Source organism: Leopardus geoffroyi, chromosome B3, assembly GCF_018350155.1.
Source record: "Leopardus geoffroyi isolate Oge1 chromosome B3, O.geoffroyi_Oge1_pat1.0, whole genome shotgun sequence".
In the NCBI taxonomy this organism is placed as follows: Eukaryota; Metazoa; Chordata; class Mammalia; order Carnivora; family Felidae; genus Leopardus; species Leopardus geoffroyi.
The window spans coordinates 146812921-146828967 of NC_059337.1; the positions used below are offsets into that span (position 1 = coordinate 146812921).

At 63.7% G+C, this 16047-nt stretch overlaps 1 protein-coding gene across 8 annotated transcripts in view; it reads left to right on the forward strand.

Moving 5' to 3' along the window:
- Positions 1-440: 440 nt before the first annotated feature.
- PACS2 (phosphofurin acidic cluster sorting protein 2) overlaps positions 441-16047 on the forward strand; it is a 55964-nt gene continuing 40357 nt past the window's right edge. For 3 of the 8 annotated variants that reach the window (XM_045452196.1, XM_045452198.1, XM_045452201.1), the window contains exon 1: positions 451-626. In XM_045452196.1, the coding sequence (XP_045308152.1) occupies positions 508-626 (119 nt within the window). In that variant the 5' untranslated portion in view covers positions 451-507. Of the gene's footprint in view, positions 627-16047 lie in introns of all 8 variants that reach the window. The other 5 variants (XM_045452197.1, XM_045452202.1, XM_045452200.1 and 2 more) reach the window with 4 other exon arrangements.

The window sequence follows — 16047 nt, forward strand, 5'->3', positions numbered from 1 at the left end:
GGGGTGCGGGGTGCGGAGTGGGGGGTGGGGGGTGCCACCCGGAGGCTCCCTGGGGGCGGGGCGGGGTGGGGCAGGCGGGGCGGGGCCTGTGCGCAGGCGCGGGCGCGCGCTCCCGAGGGTCGCGGGCCGGGGGACGCCTCTCGAGTCGGCGGCGGGGAGCGCGAGCGTCCCCGCACTTCCGGCCAGCGCTCCGCGGGCCTCGATTGGGCTCGAGGCGGTGAGCGCGCGCCCGCTCAGCCAATCGGCGGCGGCGGCGGGGCGGGGGCGGGGCGCGCGGCGGGGGCGCGCAGCGCGGGGAGGGGCGGGGCTCGCGGCGCGGGGCGGGGCGGCCGCAGCCTGGTTGCCGCCCGCGGGCCCGTCCGCCGCCCGCCCGGCCGTCCCCGCCGCCGGCAGCCATGTGACCGCGCCGCCGCCCTCTGCGCGCCCGGCCCGCCCGCCCGCCCGCCCGCCGCGCGTCCGCGGCCCGGCCGCAGCCCAGGCCGCCGAGGGAGCGGCGGGGCCGGCGCCATGGCCGAGCGGGGCCGCTTGGGCCTGGCCGGCGCGCCCGCCGCGCTCAACACGCCCGTGCCCATGAACCTGTTCGCCACCTGGGAGGTGGACGGCTCCAGCCCCAGCTGCGTGCCCAGGTACGCCGCCGCCCGGCCGCTTTGTTCCCGCGCGCACCTGCCGGACACCCGGGACCTGTTCCCGGGACCGCCTGCCCGGGGCTGTCCATCCGGGCCCTGCGCACCGCGCCGTCCCCACCCGGGACCGTCCGCCTCGCACCGTCCACTCGGGACCTGCGCCCTGGGCCGTCCCCTCCCGAGACTGTCCATCCGGGACTCCACCCGGCACCTCGTGCTCGGGGCCGTCCCCCGGGTCCTCGTGCCCGGGGTCTCCACCCGAACCGCCCGTCCACCCGGGGCCCCCCACCCCGGGCCTCGCGTTTGCGCGCTCCACTCCGGCATGCGCATTCAATGGGAGCGATCTCTGACGCGTGGAGGGCCTCTGAGGTCCTGGCACCGCCGGGAGGGAGTGGCGCGGGTGTGTCAGGTCCCGCGGTCTTCTGAGGCTCACCTGGTTTCGCTCCCAGGCGGCATCATTGCACCTGTCCACTGATGCGGTGCTGGTGCTGGAGTTGACTCAGGGCGCCTCCTCTCTCCACTGCTGTCAGATTTCCTTTTGCGTGCAGCCACACTGTCAAGTCCCAGTGTCCTGGGAGTGACCCGCAGGGCACACAGTGTCCAGAGGACACCTGAAGTTGGGACCGTGATTTTATTCTTTCATCCAGCGCACAGCTTTTTATTGGTGGTCTTGGGGGCCTGGTGCTGCCTGCTCAGTCCTGCTGGCCCTTTACCTGTGTGCGCCGTGTTTCCTAGTTTAGAGACACCTTCGTGTCCGTGAGCAGGGCGCTTTGCACCAGGCTGTTAGTTTTGCCATGGCAAAGGACTGCACCCCCCGCCTCAGTGGGGAAGTGGCTGGACCCCAGTGGGAACAGCTAGACCAGGTCTCCCCACAGGCCAGTGCTGTAGCGAGGTCACCTCCACTCAGACTGGCAGCCTCCCTGTTTTTCTTGCCAGCTCGGTGCTCCCTCGGTTTCTTCCAGACTCAGTGGTCCCTGACGCTGAAGTTCTCAGGCTGGAGGGAAGAGGCAGACTTGCACTAGGGTCAGGCCTGGAGGGCTGCACTCCCTAGGGAGACCTCGTGGTGAGGACCTCAGGATTGACATCCAGACATGGGGAGAGTGGGTGGTGTGTTGCTGAAGGGGACACAGCTCGTTCTATAGGTGTCGCAGAGCGAGGTTTTGGGGATGCCAGTCTGTGGGGTGTGCTCCCTGGGGGTGCAGAGCTGGGAGCTCAGGGCACTGGCTGTGCCAAGTGGAAAGGACGGGCCCTCCGTATACCTGCCAGATCTGCGTGGGGCCTCCTGGAGGACGCGGTGACCCTGTGAGACCTGAGGGTCGGTGGTAGCCGGGGTTGGGGGCCAATGACTCCAAACCCACCTGCTTACCTCTCCTTCTGGGAGGTCTCTGAGCCTTGCAGCCAAGCTGAGGAGCATCTCCTCACCCTTTCCCATCCTGGCATTTGCCCTAGGGTCGAGTCCCACAGCCAGGGGTCAATATGGGCAGCTCTTCCCCCCGATGTGTCTGTCCCTCGGCACTGTCACCACCGCCACCAGCCCTTAGATCTCTCGTGCTGGCTGCCTTCCGTCAGTGCCCCCTTGCTACACCAGGTGCCCCCCGACAGAGTGCAGAGCGTGGCCTCTGTTTGCCGCACCTCTCCAGCTGCTTCCTGGGGCTCCCCAACAGACCGCTGAAGTTTAACTGGAGGGTGGTGGGGGGAGGTTGCAGGAGAGGCCAGGAGGGTAGGAGCTGGATTTAGGGCCCTTGCAACACCTTGTGGAGATGGTCTGGGGAGCCCGCTCTGGTGAGCGTCAGGGGACGGGGGTGGGGTGTGCAGCCTGGGCCGAAGGGGAGGGGTGATGGCGGGTGGTGTTCTCTGGGGTGAGCACGACAGCCATCAGGGGAGGCAGGCAGAGTTTATGGGTTGAACATAGGGAACATGGGTTATAGCACACGCCCCCCCCCCGCCTGTCCTGGTGAGTGTGGCCCCTCCCTGAGAGGCGGTGCCCGTCCCCTGCCCATACCTTCTGCGCAGGACTGTTTTTCGTACCTAAAGGGGTCATGCTTTCTCTGTTCGTTTGCGTGTCTTGCTTTCACCCAGTCTTTAAGTTCTTGAGTGACAGCGTACCCGTGGCTGTCCCTGCGAGATGACAACATGGGCCTCTGCTCTTCAGGGGACCTTTCACCTGTTTCCAGCTTTTCAGCAATGTCGGATGCGCTGCTGTCGGCGTCGAGTCCCCGTCCTGTGCACGTGTGTGTCCAGGGGGCGGCCAGGCCCGCCGCAAGCACGTGCCCGTAGTAGGGTTTGGGGGTGTGTGCGCGGTGTTACTACCAGGAGGCTTCCCACAGTGGCTGTGCCAACTCCAGCCCCCAGCGGCGGGGAGGAGAGTCCCCAGCGCTCCACATTCTTGCCAACACTTTGCCTGACTTTTAATTTTTGCCAGTCTGGTGGGTGTGAAACGGTCTCGTGGTTTTGATTCGAATTTCTCTGATTACTGATGCCGTTTGCGCTTCCTCGTCCGCAAAATTGCAGGCCCCTTCTTCTGCCAACTTTTCTTTCTCCTCCTTGTTTTCATTTTGTCCCCCCTTGAGCCTGGGCAGTTTCTCGAGGGGACGGTAATCCTTCCCCAGCCACAAGCGTTAGGGCCGTCTTCTTCCAATGATGCGTGTTCCTTGGCGGTCTGCGAGGTGTGCACCTTTGCCTTTCTGGCTCCCGTCTCTCGCCCTTCCCTTCCTGGTCGTGGCGGAAGCTCCCTGCTCTCCCCGGGGCCTGTGCGAGGGGTGAGGCTGGAACTCCAGGGAGCCCTGAGTCGGTGGCTTTCCCCGAGGAGACCGTCACAGGTGCACTCTTCCCTGGTGGCCATCAGCAGTGGCGTGGCGCCCTTCCCTGTCGCCTCCTGTCTGCGCCATGGCCGGGGTTCCGCAGGTGGCCCCTCCCCTACCCCTGGGCCCCAGCAGATTCTGGGTCACTTTATACCCTTGCGTGCCCCATTTATTTTTTCTTTCCTGTTCAGGTTATCGATTAGTTTTTAAATTTTGGGGGGCTGGTCATCCTTTCCCCTGCTTATTGTTCACCCCGATCTTTACCTCTGTGAACCCCTTGTTCGCATCCTTGGCCCATTTCAGGGACCGAATTGCGGTTTGGTTCACATGGTGGAGGGAGGAGGTTGTCCAGCTGGCAGGGGACATCTGGTGGCTGTGTGCCCGTCGGCCACACCCCAGCAAGACGGGAGCGGCCGCTCGCACCTGCAGGCTAGTTCCGTTGTTCTGGGGCCTCCCTGCAGTGGGATCAGGCAGCCGGTGGCTCTTGGGCTCACGCGCGCCAAGTCCGTGTCCACGGCTCCCTCCTCTGGGTGTGCACGGTAGGTATCCCGCGGTGGGAAGAAACCGCGCCTTGTTTCTACCTGTCCTGTCGTCAGGCGTGTGGGTTGTTTCCAGGGTGAGGCTCTTGGGTTCACAGCTGCCATGGCCATTTGGGGCAGGGCTGTCACTTGTCCTTGGTGACAACTGGCCACGGGGGGGGGGGGGGTGGCGTGTGCCAGTTTTCTGAAGTGGTGGCACTGTCTGCTGCTGCCACTAGCTGCGTCCTGTGTTCCGTCGTCTTGTGACTTCTAGCCATTCCGACAGCTGGGTGATGGCTTCTCCTGAGGGTCTTTTCTGGGATTATTGTGCCTGGATGTTGAATATAACCAAACAGGTTTTTTTTTTAAATTAAGAGCATCATCTGATTCTCCTTGACTTGCTGTCGCGGTACATTACGTTACGTAAATGGATTTTCTAGTATTAAACTAACCTTCTGTTCTTGGAAAAATTCCAGCCTGGTCGTGCAGTGTCACCCTTCTCGTTCGCTGGCGGGTTTAGACGACGAAGATTTTGTTTAGGATCTGTGTGTGTGCGTGTGTGGTCTGCAGTCTCACCAGATTCTGATGCCAAGACACTTTGTAGAACACGCTTCAGAGGGTGTCTCCTTTTGCTGCTTTGTGGTGTCCCGTATGCAAGACTGGGGCTGCTTCATCGCGGAATGTTTGTGGGAAGCCACCCAGAAAGGACCCTCAGCGTGGGATTGCTCTATAGGCACTGCCCAGATTCAGTGGCTTCCGTAGCTGTAGGACACTTTCCCCCCTTTGAGTTGGCGTTTTAAAATATGTTTTCCTGAGAATGTGTCCATTTTGTCCAGATGTTTGAGTTTATTGGCATATAGTCGCTCACAACATTCTCTTATTTTTATTTTCTAACGCCCGCAGGGTCTGTAGTGCTGTCCCCTCAGTTTGTCACACTGGCTGTCTGTGCAGGTGGACAAGAAAGCTTGTCTCTGTCTCACCGAGGGCTCAGCAGTGGATGAAATGAATACTGGTTCCTTGTTTTCTGCCGTTTCTGATTCTCAGGCTTACATTGCTGTTCGTGTTGTAGTTTCTTTTGATAAATGTGTGGCTCCTCGTTTTCCTCCTCGTTTCCTCTCACATAAGCATCTGTACTTTGGAAATCAGCTGTGCCTCACAGAGTCGTTCCACGTAAAATATTCTTCGGATTCTCCACCATTCTCTCCGTAACCTGTCGGAATCGCACGTGTCCAAGTTTCTTGATACGCAGACATATGGGTTTGTTTCCTAGTTTTCCATGATGCAGCTCATCTCTCTTCTTCTGACTGTTCTTTTCTAACCTAATTATGTTGTGGTCAGAGAGAGTGGTCAGCATGACACCAGGTCCATAATGTTTTTCGTGACTTGCCTTATGGCTCAGTCTGAGGTCAGTTTTCATACATGTTCTGTTTGTCCCGAAAAGGAATGCGTTTCTGGCAGTTGATGGCGTTTGATGTCTGTCCGCGCCCTTCAGGCTTGGTTCACTGCCGTCTTCAGATCTCTTCCCCTTTTTGTCTCCCGGAGAAGTGTGTTAAAACCTTCTGATGGTGGATTGATCTGTTTCTCTTGGACTTGTGTCATTTTGAGACTAAGCTCTTAGGTACATACGTGTTTGGATTATGATACCTTCCAGGGGTTTTGAACTTTGAGCACATATGACTGTCTGAACGTGGACTTTAGTGACAGGAAAGCTCTCTGAGCTTCTGGAAAGCACTATGTGTTACTTCTTTTTCCACCTTTTTTGTTTAGACTTTCGTGTGTCCTTTCGTGTGAGATGTATCTTTGGTTATTCGGCATGGATCTAGTTTATGTTCACGCTGAGAATCTTTATTTTTTAACTGGAATCTGAGAATCTTTATTTTTTAACTGGAATGATTTAGGCCTTTTGCCTAAATTATTGACGTTTCGGTTCGCATCTACCTGTTTACGTTTTGTGCTCATCGGCTTTCTACTTTCTGTGTTTGTTTTTCTCTTTGGTCTTACCTTATTTTGAACGGGCTTTTTTCTCATTCTATTTCTCCATCATACATTAGCTCGAAACTTACCACTGTTTCTGTGTCTTCGTGATTACTGTGTACGTTGCAGTTTGCATACTGGCTGTATTTTCAAGTTAACTTACCTTTCTTCTGTTCCTGGCAGACGCAGGGACGGACCTTACAACCCGGCATTCTGACCCAACCCTTTCATGCTTACACGCTCCTGTTTGGTGTACGTCACCGTGCTCGTGAGCCCGGGAGGGGTTGTTCACTCCGCTCTTCTGTTAGCACTCGATTAACTGCAAAACTCACCACTTCCTTTCCTTTATTTCAGAACCTGGAATAGTTCTCCTCCTCTTTATGTCCGAGAAGGCATCTTCAGGATTTTCTTTAGCGAGGTCGTGTTGATAACCGACTGCTTTTCTGTGTATGTGGAACGTTTGTCCTTTTTTCTGGAGGGTGTCCTGTGGCTGTGGACGTGCAGGTGGCATCTCCCCTCTGCACGTGGAGGGCGTATCTTCCTGACTTTGTGCTCAGTTTTGCTGGTGAGAAGTCGGCTGTCGGTCAGGTGAGACTCATTTGAAGGTCTGTCCTCCGCGATCGCCTCTCTGTCGCCTCCAGGTGTGGCTTTCTTCTGATGCTGCCTGGTCACGGTTGGGGTTCTCCAACTTCGTGGGTCGGTGGTTTTGACCAGTTCTGGGAAGTGCCAGCCACCCTGTCTTCAGCGCCGTCCCTGCTGGCCTCTGGAGCCCCGTCCGGATGCGACCATCCCGCCGGGTGGTCACAGAGACCACCGCCGGGTAGGTTTTGCGTGTCCCCGTGACGGTGGCTGGTTCTCAGCTCTTCCTTCTACCTCTGCCCGCGTCCCACGGGGCAGCCGGTGGGCACTGTGCCGCCTTCCACCCAGGGCTCGGTGTGGACATGGTGCGCCTGCTTGGGGAGCTCCTGGAGCTGAACGGGGGTGCTCTGCTCACGAGTGTGGGTTTTGTTTCGAGTGTGTGGGTGTGTGCTGGGGGAGCGGCGCAGGCCGGGCGCCGTGGACTTGGCTGGCGGCTGGGGCGGGGTGGATGTGTGCACGGGTGGAGGTGGGGGGGGGGGGGGCCGCGGTGCTTGCCGCGAATGAAGGATGAAGTCGGCTCGGAGGGGAGACCGAGGAAGCTGGCCCTCTGTGGCCCGTGGGCTGGCATCTGTGGGGGGCACTTGGGCATCCAGTGCCTCTCGCTGCAGCCCACCCATGAGTGTGCACCTGGGCCGTGTGGTCTGCTTCCTGTGCAGAATTGGCCTTTGTGTGGCAGGAAGCAGCTGCCTTAAGGGAGCTCACAGCTGCTTTGCTGGGGGGTGGGGGGGGCAGGGTGGTCTCATGTGACGGTTGGGTGGGGACCCCTCGGCTGGGCTCCAGAAGCAGCTCTCCGCGCTCCTGCCCCACATGCTGGCCGTCCCGCCTGGGAGGGCCGGGTGAGGGCGGGTGTCCCTGGGGTAGGGAGACCGCTCCAGAGAGCGGCTGTTCAATTGGGAAAAACGATGTGTTTTTTTTGACCCTGTGATGGGTCAGATCGCGAGGGTCCGTCGGGAGCCCAGGCAGCATGCGGCCCGGCCAGAGTGACCCATCACAGAGACGGGTGCTGGGATGCAGGCAGGGTGGGCAGACCGTGTGCGCCCAGAGCCCACGGGTTGAGCGTGCCCTCCCCGCGGGCACAGCCCAGTGTCATCCAGCATCGTGGCCGGCCCGAGGCTGCCGTGCTCTGGGAACTGGCACATCCGTGCGTCCCCGCTGGCGGAGCAGGGCGCGGCAAGCGCGCGGAACTGCCAGACCGCACCTGCGCCTCATCGGCTCCCGCGACTGCTAGGCAGCCTTGCAGTGGAAAGTCAGCCTTAGAGATGGTGTGGGCGTGTATTTAGAGGCCCGGCTGCTGTCTGGCCTCGAGGTGCCTCGGTCCAGGGGGACTGTACCCGAGCCGCACCGTCTGCACTTCCGTCTGGTGGAAGCGCTCTGTTTGTCGGTGTCTCCGGCCCCGTCTCCCTCTGGGGAAAGGGCAGCTGCGCACCTGACAGGCAGGGAGGCACGCGTACAAAGCCCAGCTGCTGCTCGCCTGGCGGTTGGCGCCCCATGGAGTCAAGGCCGCGGCCCCGGGTCTCCTGCCGCTCTGGCCAGGGTGGGTCCCCTGTGGCGGCGGGGGCACCAGGGACTGGCGCACCTGCCCCCTGGCCAGGCACAGGTAGCACCCAGCCGTGGTGCCGAGAGCCTGTGGGCGCTGTTGTCCCGATGGTGGGAGACGAGGGCGGGGGGCCGGGACGGGCGGTGGGCACACGCGGGGCTCTGCTGCCCCATCGGCAGGTGGGCTGGGAGGGGCTCGGGAGGAACTGGCCCAGCCTCTCCTCCCAGCTGGCTTGTGCTCCTGGCAGCAAGGGAGGTGCCTCGAGGGTCTCACGGCCAGCTGTCAGCTGGCTCCGTGTCTGCTTTCCACGTGGCAACACCACCGTTCCAGCATGCACCCCCCCCCCCCCCCCCCGCACACACACATCGTGGGGTCTGGGGTGAACAGTGCGGTGTCTGTCCACAGTGTCACCCTCTGCCCTCTCTGTGGGTGGAGTCCTGCTGGCAGGGGGTTCAGCCCCTGTCTCTGCCCCCCACCCCCGCCCCCACAGGCCCTCGTCCCCTCCCTCCCCCCTGCCCCCCCCACCGGGCAGGCCCTCAGAGGCACCCCCTCTGCTCAGACGTGGTCGTACCCTTCACCGAAGCGCCAGCCCGGCTCTGCCCTGTGTGGGCTGCACGGTCTCCATCCTCGTGTGGCAGCCACCTCCTTCCTGTCCCCGGTTGCTCAGCTCAATTCGTAGGGCACATGTTGTCCCCACTGGGACGGTGCTGGCGCCCCCAGGCAGGCCCTCAGGTGACCTCTGGGGTGACCTCTGTGAGTCAGAGCCTCGAACCGTGGACAGCTGGGGCGCCTGCCTCTTTCCCTGAGTTTTTTCTCCAGATAGTTTTCATTTCTTCTGATGTATTTGCTAGGATCCGTCATGTAATTTGAGTCTCGTGTTGCCGCGTGACTGTGGCAGATCTCGCGCCCGTGACCGTACCTCCCGGTTGTGTCCTGGAAGGTTGGGACCTCCCTGGTTTCGAGTGAGCGTCTGTGGCACGGCGTGCCCTCCCGGGTGGCAGGGGCTGCACGTGGAGCACGGCTCTGCAGGTGCCCCGGCCTCGCACTTCCGCCCTCAGCTGGGCGGTGCCTCCGTGCTCACACGCTCATCCCTGCCCACCCGGGAGGGGACGTTGTGGGTCTCCAGGGCCCCCAGAAGTGCCTCAGGCAGGTGTCCTGCCGAGGGCCGGCTCTGGTGACCTCGCCTGCGGCCAGCTCACTGTCCTCTGGGGTCCCCGGGGGTCCTAGGCCATCGCAGAGGGCCCTTCAGGAGCGTGCAGGCTCTGGCTGGATCCTAGCTTAGGCTTCAGCCGGCCGCAGCGTAACTGGAGGTTAGTAGGGACAGGTCGGCACACCCTCTTCTCTGGCTGGTTCTGCCAGGAAATGCGCGAGCGCGGGGACTGTGTTTACAAACGTAGCACTTGTCCGACGGAGCATCCGGGGGCAGGACGATGAACTCATTTGTGGGTGTGGGGCCCCTGAGAGAGGAGTGAGGATGGGGGGCTGAGCAGGTGGCTGGGAGGGCGGACAGGGCCTGGTCAGGGCGAGCCCTTGGGAGGAAGGGAAGACGACGGGGCTTCCTGGGACAGAAGGGGTGTCGCGGGGGGTGACGGGCTGTTTGCACACAAGGGGCACCGGGTCCTGGCTCCCTACCAGGCTGCACTGTGACGGTGGAGGCTGCCTTCCTGGTCTGAGTTCAGCATTGTGAGCACTGCAGCTGAGGGAGGGGCCCTGCTGGGCGCCCCGGTGAGGAGGCAGGAGGCTGAGGCCTTGGGGTCTGGGCGGGGCGTCTGCCACCTTCGCCTCCGACTTGCCCGCGTGTGCCGGGAGGCATGGGCCAGACCCATCCGTGGGTTCTGGAAAGCCACCTGGCAGGTCATGGAACGTTCCGGTTGTGTGTTTATTCGTGGTCTGGGTCTGGAGCAGAACTGTCGACAGCTGAGCCCCCTGAGGATCGCTGGTGGCATCGATCTCGGCAGATAAAAGCCGCGTGCAGCGGCAGGCCAGGCGTGAGGGCCGTGGTGAGGGTTCTCCGGGAGAAGCCGGTGTGGACGCCGAGCCCTCTGCCCAGCAGTGAGGCCCTGCCTCTGCCGTCTTCTGAACCAGCAGAGTCGACCACAGCTGCGTTCCTCTTTCCTGCTTTGCCTCTTGGAGAATCACTTCCTCAAGAATAGGTGGTGACCACCCTGCCCGGGGCAGGCTGCTCCCGTGGGCAGGAGGACATTCCATTCTGTGCCACCACGGCGGAGGCCCACCAGGGAGGGGACAGCTGCGTCACCAGCCGCCGCCGTGGGGGACGCAGGAAACTGCTGGCCTGGCCTCACGGTCACTTGAAAGCTGGGGTGTCCACACGTGCCGTCCCTGAAATAGGAGCCCCGGGGCGGGGTCTTCAGGCGGAGAAGGCCGGCCCGGTGGGTGAGAAAATACCACCCCGAGGACCTTCGTGGTCGCGCCCCAGCGCCTGTCTGCTCACAGGGAGCTCGCTGGGCAGTGATCCTCGTGTTGGGAACAAACAGAAAACGTGTCTGATTGGATTGGTTTAGGAGAGAGCTCCTGGTGAATTTGCTCCTTGGGGGTTTTCTGGTTCCCTCAAGAGGAGGGGAGGATGAGGTCCCTTCTCCCAAGAGCGCGGCCTGCGGCCCAAAGAGAAAGGCAGGCCAGCTCCTCGACCCAGAGTCCCACAGCAGGGGACTCGGCGGTGACCTTCAGGCCCCTCCCCCGGCTGACAGAGCCCTGAGCCATGGTGCCGTAGGGCACTAGGGCATGGTGAAGCCAGGGCGGGGGTCCTCGTCCTCACTGGGCCGTGCACTGTAGTGTAGAGGCCCTGGGCCCCCACGCGGCCCTGTCCCAACCCCCTGCTCCCTCCCGCCCGCTACAGACGCCCAGCTTGGCATTCTGGGCGTCATTTGAGATTTGCTCCCCAGCAGCTGTTGCCTTTCCTGCCTGGATGAGAAGCCCCTGGAACCAGGCCCAGCCTGCTGTCCCCTCCCTGTGGCCCCCCGCCCTCCAGCACCGTCCTGGGCACCGGGCTGGCTGATGCTTGTGGAAAGGACACGGGGTGGGGGTGTGGTGGCCTTCAGGAGCTCCAGGAGTTTCCGGGGCTGGGGTCCTCAGTGTCCCCTGGGCAGGGTGGGGGGTGGGGGGCGTTGCTGTGGTGTAAGCAGCCAGAGGGCCCCTCGAAACGGGAATGGCGGGGGATGTGGTGGGGCCCAGCGCTGTCCCCAGACCCGAGGCTCCCGGTGCCCAGCGGGTCCACAGCACACAGAAGGCTGCCTCGTCTGCAGAGCCGACAGGCACGCCCGTGGCGCCCGTCTCCAGCCTGCCGGGCAGCGGACATCTGCAGCTGGAACTCAGGGCGGGTGCAGAGGAGGGGCGAGCGCCCACCGGCACCTGCACCCGCCTCACGCCGGCTCCACGTGGCACCCCACCTTGCCCTTTCCCTTTTGGGGTCTCGCAGCCCCTCCAGAGAGGAAGGGCTGTGAGGCAGGGCCCCCCTGAGCCAGCGCACCTGGTCCCACGTGATGGCACCTTGGCTTTTTCATCCCGGCCACCCAGTGGGCTGTGGGCACGATCCTGGCTTGGCGCGGGGAGCTGGGGGCCCTGAGCGGTCACTGCTGTGCCCGCAGAGGGTGGTGGGAAGTGGCCGAGCCTGCAGGCCAGTCCGCCTGACCGTTGGCCTGACCTCGGTGTGACCCTGCCCCTCAGGTGACGGGGGCCCCGGCAAATCTGAGGCGCTCCCTCAGGGTGTGGCTGAGAAGAGGGGCCCAGCACGCACTGTCTGGAAGGGCGAGAACCTCCCTGGGTGCCAGAGACCAAGGAGGCTGCTACTGGGAAATGTGTGAGCACAGACCCCTTGTTGGGACTGTCCAGGAGTGTCTCTGGCTGGGGCTGAGCCTGCTGGGGTGCGGCCAGGAGACAATGGGAGGGGTGGGCACCGTCTGGGAGAGGAGGGGGGTGGTGGCGGCTGGGGGAGGGGGGGCTTGGAGTCATTGGGAGGAAGGGGGTGAGGGGTGTGGCTTCTCCTGGATCGATCACCTGATTCTCAGACGTGGCAGAGCAGGGGGTGGTGAGACAGGGGCCCAGAGTGGGACACAGACCCGGGAGCGCCAGAGCCCACATGGCCTTGCCGTGGACCTGGGTGGGTAGTCCGTGGCCGTGGCCAGCGTCTCAGGTGCACAGCTGCTGACCAAGTGGGTGTTCGCGGGTGGAACCAGTGGGGAGGAGGGGCTGCTGGGCTGGGGGCTGGCACGGGGTGAGGGAGGGGGTCCTGGTGCTGGCGGAGGCAGCGCGTGGTCTGTGTGTTGCTGGCAGCCTGGTGGCTCCTGGGCGGGGGGGGGGGGGGGGCAGCCAGGTGGGCTGGATGTGCGAGAAGCCCAAGACAGGTTTGTGAGAGGGGTGGACGGGGCTTCCCGGAGACTTTGTCTCGTGTCCTTTTCCGGCCGGAGCCGCGCGGCCTGCTCGTAGGCCTCTGGCGACGCGTCCCCACCCGGGGACCCTGGCCCACTTCCCCGGTCACCGCCGGGGCTGCGCCGCCTGCCGTCCTGCGCAGGTGGTCTGGCGTGGCTGGAGCTGGCCGCGGCTCGGCTTCCTGGTGACAGGCCCCTTGTCCTTTCTGTCCTCAGCACCGCCTGGCCGGCTGTGTCCGCGGTGGTCCCCGCCCCGCCCGGGAGGGCCGCTCCCACGCACAGACCCCCTTCTGACTCCCAGGTCTGTACTTCTGCGGCACCCGTCACACCTGCACTCTCCTTACGCTTCCTCCCCTTTGCTGTTTTGGTCGTTTTCCTCCTAGGAAACCGATCAAGATTCGTTTGCCTCCCTTCATTAGCGTGTCCAGGAAAGCTTTCTGTCCATTTGTCTGTTACTGGCTTGTACTGCCTTTGAAGGGAAAGCCGCCCCCCCCCCCCCCACAGCCGCCCTGGCCCCTGCGAGACAGCCACAGGGGACGGCCTCGCCTCTGCCCCGCCCTCCCGGGGCCCTCGGACGCTTCTGTCTTCTGGCCTCTGCAGCTATTTTGAGAAGTTGGGGACAAGCCTGCTCGAGGTTCCTCGTGGGGAAGGAGTTCTCTCTGGTTGCTTGGAAGGGCTTCCTGTGGTTTTGGTGCGCACGGCACGAATCCGCGGTCAGCGTCACCGCTGTCCCTCTCCTTGTCCCGGATCGGGCCAGCCTGCACGTTACCGCCCTGCCACCCGGCCCCTGACGCAGTCGTCGCAGATGCAGCACGCTCCTGCGGGACGGACCCCCGCTGCCCTCTCGGTGGGGAGGGGAGCAGTCCTGGGGCACCTGGGCTTCCTTGGTGGAGGCTTCCCTAGGGACGCCTCACGGCACAAATGGAGCAGTGCCTGTGGGGGTCCTAGTCCAGCAGCCTGGGGTCCATCCCGCCCGGGCCTCACCGCCCAGGTCCCACCTCCTACTGCCATGATGCCAGAGGTGGGGGGCCGTTTCAGCACGAATTTGGGGGGAAACAAAATTTAGCGTGTGGCACGCACTGCCCCCCCGGGGTTTTGGGGGGATGCCCGCAGCCGTGCACTCTCCCGCTCCCCGACACAGGCCTCCTGCGGGCGGCCTCGCGGCTCCTTATCTGCCTCGACCTGGGGCCCAGCAGAGCCCGGCGTGGGGGGTGCGGTGCCGGGGCTCTGTGCTGTGTGCTGGCAGGGGCTCCAGGTGGGAGCACCCACTCGGCCCGGGGCTCTGCTGGGCCACCCCTGGTGTAAGGCGTCAGAGGTGCCGGGACCACAGAAGCTCCTTCGCCTCGTGACTCCCACCCACCCGCTGCCCCTCGGGGTCCCACGCCACCCTTCACCTCTGGGAGGTCGGGCTGCCCCAGGCGCACTGTTGTCGTTAGACGAGCTGGAAGCGCTCCATGCCCAGCAGGGCTGGTTCTGCCGCTCCACTGAGCCTGCCCGTGGGGGGGACAGCCTGTGGCACAGCGCCCCGCCGTCAGCGTGGGTCCCGCTCCTCTTGGCCTTCGTGGACACCCATCGCTCAGGGTGGTACTGTCCAACATGGGGCACTTGCTGTCCCCAGAGAGAAGGTTCCAGCTGCTTTCTGGGTTAGCCTGGGGACGTGCCTGGGGCAAGCCTGGCTGGGGGGGGTGAGCCCCTGGCGGAGCCAGAGGAGCTGGAAAGTGAGGCCGCCCCCTTCCAGGCTCACCACCGAGTGTGCTCACACCCCTCCCTGCCCTTGTCAGGGAGGGGCAGGAAGCGGGTGGATTTTGGCCAGAGAAAGGCTGGCACTTGACCCTGTCTGGACAGACCCTAGGGCCGGCAGCTGGCCGAGCATCACCTGCCTGGAGCAGGGCCACCCAGGACCATCGTTATGTCCCTGAAGTCCAGCCTGCAGGCCACTCTGGAGGGACACAGGGTTCGACCGAGGTGCCCTGGGGGCTCCCCAGCCTGCCGTCCCCACCCCGTTGCCGGATGGCGTCCTTCTCTTCCCAGGCGCTGGCCGGGGCCGCCTCTGCTAAAGTAAAGGCCTCAGCAGGCGGGAGGGAGAGCGCTGGGCAGGGCCTCGCCTGCCGGAGACCATGTGGGGTTCCCCTCATGCCTGAGGCTGCTGGGCTGGAGGATGAGGGGCCGAGGGTGACCTCTGGGGCATTTGGGTCACCCAGGTGGAGGACACTGGCCCAGGAGACCTCCCCGTGGCTGGTCCCAGAGCAGGCATTGGCCGACAGCCAATGCCCTTGTGTAACATGGTTGTATTGCTGGCTGGCTGGAGTTTCGGGGTCCCAGGCCCCCTTGAAGCTCTCCCTGACAGACACGCAGTGCTCTCTGCGAGTGCCCGGCTCCTCCCTGCGGGTGGCCACGCTGGCCTCTGACAGCAACACCTCGCTCGGGGACCGGCTCCTTCGCCCCTTCCTCCTGTGCCCTGGCCCCACCGTGGGCAGGCTGGCTGGGCTGGGGCCCGAAGGTGGGCTCACAGCGACCCAGCCGCTCCTCCTCCGTCCCCCTTGCAGGGCTTCCCAGCTTCGGTGACAGAGGCCACTCTGGCCCCACATGCCAGCCAGCAGAGACACTGAGACGGCACCTCTGACCTTGCCTCCGGATTAGCAGGAAGCAGCCGTGTCCAGATAAGGCTCGGACAGCAGAGAAAGCTGAGCCGGGCCGGTGAGAGCGAGCGGCCACCCTGGGCTGCCAGGGGCAGGTGACCTATGCTCAGGACGTGGGTGGAACAGGAGCCCTTAGCGCTCTGTGGAGCTTGCTCTTGTAAACTGGCCACGGCTCGCCGTTGCTGGCACGTTTCTACAGGAAGCACGTTGGGCCAAACGCTAGGCTCCAGGCCTCCACGTGCCCCAGCCTGGCCCCGAGACTAGGCCGTGGTCCGGCTGCGTAGACTTGCGGCACTTTTGGAGCCCGCGTGGGGCAGGCTGGCCTTCCGCGTCCGCCCCGGCCCCGCTCCTGGGCTGGCTGCTCCCCGAGAGGTGGGCAGAGCGTGGGCGCCCCCGGCCCGCTGCCAGCACAGAGCCCCCGCTCCCACCGGGGCAGACACGCGACCGCACAGGCGGGTCAGCTCCTGAAGACAAAGGGCCCCTTGTTTTCCCTCCTGCCAAACGCAGAGTCAGCGCGTTTGGGACCCCGGAGGTGCGCCCCACGCGTGGCCGCGGTTTCAACCGTTCCCCCGGTGCCTGGAGGAAAACAGTAGAAGTCGGCCTCTGCTCAGAGGGCCAGCCCCGGTGCTGCTTGTTTTGTAGAAACCCATAAAGTGATCTCGTCCCTGCAGGCGCCGGGTGCCATCCAGAGGGCCGGGCCTGGCGGGGTCCCTGCTCGGCCGCCCTGGAGCAGTGTGCAGGCCCTCAGAAGGTTGAGCAGAGTTACCACGTGGCCCAGCAAACCGGTCTTTCCTGAGAGGGGCAGGGACTCCAGCCGAAGCCCGCCCAGCAGTCCGTCACGGGCGTCAGCCGCCACCTGGGGCAGGGTGGTGGTCCCCCCGACGGTGCTTGGAGGGCAGTGCTGCCTCACGCTTGTTCACAAGCCAGCGCC